This window comes from Trachemys scripta, chromosome 14 (genome assembly GCF_013100865.1).
Source record: "Trachemys scripta elegans isolate TJP31775 chromosome 14, CAS_Tse_1.0, whole genome shotgun sequence".
In the NCBI taxonomy this organism is placed as follows: domain Eukaryota; kingdom Metazoa; phylum Chordata; order Testudines; family Emydidae; genus Trachemys; species Trachemys scripta.
The window spans coordinates 10,577,823-10,585,315 of record NC_048311.1 but is presented as its reverse complement, the minus strand read 5'-3'; the positions used below and the strand labels follow the sequence as shown (position 1 = coordinate 10,585,315).

Genomic DNA, 7,493 nt, shown 5'->3' with positions numbered 1-7,493 from the left:
GGCAGGAGAACAGAACAGGCGATTTACTCTGGAAAGAGCAATCGGTGCTTGGGGAATTTAATGAACTTTTCCCTTTCCTGCAGATAAGTGGGCATCTCAGAGGGCAGCACTGAACAGAAAGAGGGGCTAGTCCACTGAAGAAAGGACTTAAAATCAATGCAATACAATGGGCCCAGCATTTATACACACCCAGCCTCTATAACATGGTCCAGAGTTCCAGTAAAGTGAATGTACAGATCTCTGGCCTTGCAGTATTAAAGAGAGATGTCAGGCCAGGCAAAAGTTAAGGCTTTTATAGCTACACCACTAGGCTCATACCCCTACACTACCAGGGCATTCTTGTGTCTTTACACTCGCTTTCTTTGGCCCAAATGACTCTTTAAGAAAGTGAGAGACAGACAGAGCTCACCCCCATGAGCATGCTGGCGGTAGGGTTGCCAACTTTCTAATCGCACAAAACCAAACATCCTTGCCCCGCCCCTGCTCCGAGGCCCCACCCCTGTCCCTCCGTCGCTCACTCTCCCACACCCTCCCTCACTTTCACCGGGCTGGAGGTTGGGGTGCGGGAGGGGGTGAAGGCTCTGGGGTAGGACCAAGGATGAGGGATTTGGGTGAAGGAGGGAGCTCCAGGCTGGGGCCAAGGGGTTCAGAGTGTGGGAGGGAGTGTGGGGTGCAGGCTCTGGGAGGGAGTTTAGGTGTGGGACGGGGCTCAGGACTGGGGCAGGTGTTTGGGGTGTGGGAGCGGGCTCAGGGCTGGGGCAGGGCATTGGGTTGCAAGGTCTGGAAGGGACTTAGGGTTCAGGAGGGGATTCTGACCTGAGGCAAGGGGTTGTGGTGCAGGAGAGGGTTTGGGGTGTGGGCTCCAGGTTACGCTTACCTCAGGCAGTTCTCGGAAGCGGACGGCATGTCCCTCTGGCTCCTAGACAGAGGGACCAGGGGGATCCACATGCTGCCCCCGCCTGCAGGTGCCACCCCCGCAGCTCCCATTGGCTGCTGTTCCCTGCCAATGGGAGCTGTGGAGCCAGTGCTCGGGATGGGGCAGCGCATGGAGCTCCCATGGCTTCCCCTGCGCCTAGGAGCCAGACGTGCTGCCGCTTCTGGGAGCTGCGTGGACCCAGGGTACGCAGGGAGCCTGCTTTAGCCCCGCCAACCGGACGTTTAGTGTCCGGTCATCTGCGCTGTCTGGAGCCAACAGGGTCCCTTTTCAACCAGGCGTTCCTTAACTTTTGCATGGCCTGACCTTTCTCTGAACCATTGCAAGGCCACTGCCTGGAGCCCTAGGATCCAGGCCCCCTGCTCCACTAGTTCTTTCATTATTTATCCAGTGGGCAACAGCTTCAACCGGTGAGACTGAGGGAGCCCCACAGAAGAATAGCCCAAAGCCTGATGCTTCGAGCACTTCTGTGAGGGGTATCAGATCCTTGTTCAAATCCCTTCTCCCATGTGATCACTGGTGAGGACCCTCACCACTGGGCTAAGCATTATGAGGGAAGTTGTCGCTGTGATTTGTGTGATGTTTCCTGAAGGGCCCACCCTGTCAGGCAGTCTCTGAGCACACCCAACAGACCAGGCCCCGCACGCAACACGGCTGAATACCTGGCTTACCTCAGTTTGAGACCTGCTCTGTGGCTCAGACGGGAGATAAGCCCCAGGACGACTGCACTGCACACGCCCAGAGGGAGAAACATAGGTGCGGAGGGAACTTTTGCTGCAAAAATCTTAGGGGTCAAGTGAGTTTAGGTTCCGCCAAGATTCAGTGGGAGTTTTATGCATCACACTGATCCCCAAACTGGGCGTTAGGCACCTAAAGCAGGGACATAGGCACCTACCTTCTTTTGTGCATCCAGGCTAAAGTCATGAAGGGTTGCAAGATACTCGAGCTGTGATGAAGCATGTCCAGAAATGCCCATAAGACAGTTCAACAGTTCGTGCAGGGTTTGGATAGTGGCAGAAAAGATGGCATGAAGCCACACGCTGAATGATGAGGATAAAAAAAAATACTAAGCAGTGGAATTAGGCAGGTTGCTTGAGGGGGAAAAGTGTCTGATCATGTGACTAAAGACTGGTGTAAGTAGACGGGGGCAGAGGTAAGGTTGCCTGGGAACCCGTAATTCTGGCACTTCCTGACTTTGTGCTTGACTTTACAACCTAAACACCAGTCTAGTTTTATGTGTGATCTAACACATAATCAGCAAGGTCATTGGGTTTGCTGCACAGGATTACACCGATTCTAACAGCTTCAGGTTACACTCACAAAGAAATGTAGGGGCGGTGGCACTCGGTGTCGCCATCTATAACTTTTAGGCACCTAGAAATCCCTGGGATTCACAAAGCCTGGGTTAGGCAACGCTCTGGCTCCCAGTACAGTGCACAGGGACAGACTGGTACCTAGACTGCAATTCACAAAAGCCAGCGCCCTAGACCGTTCCTCACCTCAGCGATCCTCTGGGAGGTGCCAAGCCCAGGGGAGTGCACCGAGCCCCACCCTTCCCTTTTCACAGAGTTTGGTGCCTATGTCTGGGCCACAGGGAGGCACCTCCCTCAGCTGTGAGCCTGCCCATGGGAGTAGGTGCCTACACCATTTGCTTCACAGGCAGTGGCGGCCCTTCTTTACAGCTTCTTAAGGACCCCCAGGTCAAGTCCCCTCAGCAGCTGCAGGGGAGAAAGGGTTTGACTATGGATCTGGTACCTCTCCAGTGAGTACGCTAGCCCCTGGGCTCTGGGCTAGTCTGATGGGGAATCTCCCAGTCTCTCCTGTTGAATCAGTTGCACGCTGGATAAATAATTTAAAAAAGGCATTGGAGCAGGAAGACTGGCTCCTGGGTCTCCCTGCTGAGTGTGCTAACCCCCAGGCTAGAGTCAGGCTCATGTTTATGCTCTTTCCCTTTCATTATTAATCTACAGCAGGCCAAGGGAGCCCCACATCTGACTATCCCATAGCCCAGTGGTTAGGACATGCCCCTGAAAGCTGGCAAATCACTTAGCCCCTCTGGGGCTCCCCAGGTGAGTGCCCTGATCAATGGGCTAAACGTTATGAGGGAGCACCTGGTTGGCTCTTTTGTGTAAGCTTGCCTATAGGGGCCCAGTCCAGCAGGTGTGCTCTAAGCTCACGTTCCAGATCAGTTAGGTGGAGGAGCGCCTATCTTCCCCCACTTCTTGACTCACTCTGGGGCTCTGGTTGCCTGGCGTGGGGCTGCAGTGCGCACGTGCAGAGGCAGAACCATTTGCTGCAAAAATTAGGTGCTAAGCAAGTTTAGGTGCCTACAGGGTTCAGGGTAGCTGAGGCAGAGCTTCTGGGATTTGGGCTCCTAAAGTGGCAGTAAAGTGCCTAAGTCCCTTTTGTGAATCTAGCCCTTGCAGTAGCGATCATGAGATATTTCTAAACTGCAACTACCTGCATACTTTCCCTGGTCTCTCATGTCATACACACGATTCATACTCCCCGCGCAGTGGGATAATGTTGATATTTCAGGCCAAAAGAAACAAAATGGGAGTTCTAGAGGCAAGTCCAAGAATAAAGATTTTATTAGGAAATGTTCACCCTTCTGAAATAGTTTGCTTTACTGCATCTCCCTCATTCATTAATAGCCTGGCGGCGTTCTCTCTCCTTCCAGTGTTCCTAGAGTCTAAAGAGATATCAGTGAGGAATCCTATATCATTTACAATCATTTATTCCCCTAACGAGTACTGTGCTCCCTGGCTTTCGGAATTTTTCTTCACACTTCACTGAAACATTGGGTTGGATTAAAAAAAAAAAACCCAGAGTCTAAAGAATTACAAAGCTTATTCAATTTAGCCAGCTCCAAAGCCCATCAAAGTCAATGGAAAGACTCCCTCGGACTTCGACTGGCTTTGGATCAGAACCTACACAGAGAAAAATATAGATTAGGTCAAATTTGAGCCTAACAGCCCTTTAATCCTCTGGATGTGATAGATCTGGGGCCATTCCTTCAGCTGGTTTAAATCCACGTAGCTCCATTGAATGAATGGCAATCCCCTGATTTATAGCAGCTGAGGCTCTGGCCACAGTGTCCAGTCACATATATAAAAAATACCTAGCTCTTATGCAGCACTTTTCATCAGTAGATTCCAAAGCACTTTACAAAGGCGGTCAGTATTATATCCCCTTTTTACAGATGGGGAAACTGAGGCATGGAAGGATAAAGTGATTTGCTTATGGTCATTCAGTAACTGAGCTGGGAATAGAACTTAGGCCTTCTGAGGCCTACACTGATATTCTAGCCACTAGGCCACACTGCCTCTCCCATAGATGCATCTGCTACTGCATGCTACATCCTCTTAAGAATTCATTTGCCAAGCTTGCTAAATGCCCGCATTCAAAGAGTTAAGAAGACAAAGGGTTTTTTTTCCTCTACGCATATTATTTTTAGAAATTGCTTGAATGTGAAATGGTTCAAAGCTCCTATTGAGACATTCTCTGTTGGTGAACCTTGGTGTCAATCAGAACCTAAATTTGCAGAAGCAGTGCCACCCCAGCTAGGACCCACTTGGAAGGGTTTTCTTTAGTTTTCAGGTTAAAAGTCCACACATAGGTTGGCCCTCTCTGACGTGTTTTGTACACGGGACATGGGTACATGCTGCGAGTGTCCTGTTTGTCAGCAGGAATGGCCTTGATGAAAATAACGGGCATGGCTGGAGTTAGATCCTTCAGCCTGGCATCCATCATCATCCCTGTCTGCAGAGGAAAGAAGAAAAGGTTTTAAATGCTACTTTTGAAGAATGCCAAGACTTACCACCAACTGGGTCCCCAATATGCATGATCATTTACAGCCTGTTTCCTGCCATGTATTACTTCCTGTCTGTGCCCTTTTACAACTTCTGCTTCTTGTGTCCTGGCCCAATGAAGACTATATTATATCAAAGTAAAATATCAGACAGTTCTAACCCCTGGACATCTGACATCTCACCCTCCCTCACTCCTGCACCAATCACTTTCCCCAGATTAGATCCCTGCTCCACTTGGACTCCTGCGGACACACAGCACTGTTCTGTGCAGACGCCCCCTCCTGCCAGGCCCAGAGGGAAGAGATGATCCAATTTGCATGGCTGTACATTGAGCATCTCAAATACTAGGTTTGGTCTGACTAGAAAAGACCTCAGGAATGATGCCCAGTGTCAGTTTGAGAGGTGACAGGCATGAATGTTTCAGTGCTAAGTAAACATGTGACTTCGGTCAGGTGAAAACATCTTCCGTTAGGTGTTAAAATATGCATGGAGGTGCCAAGATCATGTGTCCGGCCACTTTCATCAGCTGCCTCACTCTAATGTAGCTTTTTCAAAGGGAAAAGGTGCAGTTATATCCTGACTCTAGCTGTTCTTACATCACAGGGTCCCCAACCCCCCTCCCCTTCCCGGGATCAGGATTATGACTCTAAGATTGGGGGACAAATCCTGAAGTCCCCATACAGTGGTTTTTCAATCTTTGACCTCGCTGGGCTCTTTGCTGGAGCAAAGACTAAGGCTGGGTCTACACTACCCGCCTGAATCGGTGGGTAGAAATCGACCGACGGGACGCGACAATCGATCCCCGAATCGATGCTCTTACTCCACCAGCGGAGGTGGGAGTAAGCGCTGTCGACGGGAAGCCGCAGAGGTCGATTTTGCCGCCGTCCCTACAGTGGGGTAAGTCGGCTGCGATACGTCGAATTCAGCTATGCTATTTGCGTAGCTGAATTTGCGTATCTTAAATCGACCCCCCCCCCCCGGAGTGTAGATGTAGCCTCAGAGTGGCTTCAGGATCAGGCTGTAAGGTTGTAACCAATGGGCTTTTATTGGCTATTGCTCTTGAAATGCACTACGAACGAATAATGGCAACACTCCAGTCACATCCTGGAGAACACAACCCCATCCTGCAGGTCCAGCAATGCCCCTGGCCTGGGAGAGTGAGGAAATCAGTCCTTCCCCCCATCACCTACACCCCTCTCCTCTGGCTTGATACACACCTGATCTCAGATACAGGATTTATGCACCAACATGAGCAAACTCCCCATGACAATGGGATCGACAGGGCTCTGATACACTAAACTAGAAAACACAGTGTGTCAAATTGCAGTGACTTTCACCCTGTGAAACCCACTGGGATTGCACTGGGTATTTTCAGGGCAAAATCTGGCCCTGTGTTAAACATGTCCTAATAAACTTGTATTTGACCAGTGTGAAATGATGGCGCCGCCCAGAAATGGGTACGGGAAGAAGCAGCTTATTTATTGGCTCTCAGCCAATGTCCATAGGGACCCACAGCTGAGCAGGCTGCTGCTGTTTGGTTTTTAATATAAACCCTGGCTGATTAGCTGTATTCAAAGCACAGCTCCCAAAGGGGCAGAGAACAGACCCAAGAAGGGAGCACCAAGGGCCCTGTGAGCTCGCTGTGCCCTTGGCGATGAGAAGGGGCTTCGGGAGGCTCATTCTGAACCCTGCATGGGGATTAGTTGAGTGGCCTTGTGGGCCCTGCCTGCTAGAAGAATCTGAGCTCCTACTACCAGGGATGCTAATGTGAAAAGTGGGGATACGCATGGGCCATTCTGACGGAGAATTGTCTGTAGTGAGTGAGTCTCCGGTGTCCTCTGCACAGCACAGCTCTTCATCAGCAGGTTGCCATGACCCAGCAGAGGAAGCCAGTATGTGGGGATTACGTCAAACTGTCTGGTTTGCTTCCCCCACTCTGGTCTCTCAGGCAACTACTGTCCCTTCTTCCAACTGTAAAATGATTTATCTATGAGTCCCCTTCTGGGAACAGCTTGTATAAACTGCCTAATACAGGCCAGAGAGAGGGAAATACAAACAAATATGGAGTAGGAACTCGTACCTCACTGTGCTCCAGGGACTGCCTCTCCCTGAAGATTAGCTTCACAGATGATTTTATTTCAAATGTCCCCAAACCAGAGTTGTGTGGTGAGACTGAACCTATCTAGTGATTTATTCAGTCCTAGCAATAAGCAAAGTAAAGTAATCACTCTTGCACATACCTCGCTAGCTTAATTTAATTTTAACAATACCATTTGTTATAATAAGATAGTAATGATAATACAGGACTTATATAGGTCTTCATATTTTCAATGCTCTGTACAAACACTCACTAATCCTTGCATCTGCTCTCGAGAGTGCTACATGGCAAGTGCTGTTATTGTGTATTATTTTTACACATATCCTTTTAATTTTTTGTTACTGGATTCTGATCAGATAGGCTGTTTATTGATGGCAATAATGGAAATAGATTTTCATGAAATATTCCATCCGTTTCTAGGTTGACAAGGGTTTCAATCTCTCTGAGATATCTCAAAGGCACTTATCCTTGTTCTATCTCCAGGCTGGTTTTCATTTGCATTTTTATCTCCCTGATGATCAGAAATGAATTCTGCTTTGAAAACAACTGTCCCTAACTGCTAGCAAAGTGCGCTTGTTACATAGCAGCCCTGGATGTCCCCAGAGACCCAGTCTCTCAGATCCTGATGGCGAACTCTTCTCCAACAGCA

The 7,493-nt window shown here is 49.4% G+C and overlaps 1 protein-coding gene across 1 annotated transcript in view; it reads right to left on the bottom strand.

Moving 5' to 3' along the window:
* Positions 1–3,507: 3,507 nt before the first annotated feature.
* LOC117887652 (dynein heavy chain 9, axonemal-like) overlaps positions 3,508–7,493 on the bottom strand; it is a 150,912-nt gene continuing 146,926 nt past the window's right edge. Inside the window, exon 16 of the mRNA XM_034790310.1 lies at positions 3,508–4,696. Coding sequence (XP_034646201.1) covers positions 4,469–4,696 — 228 coding nt within the window. The 3' untranslated portion in view covers positions 3,508–4,468. The remainder of the gene's footprint in view (positions 4,697–7,493) is intronic.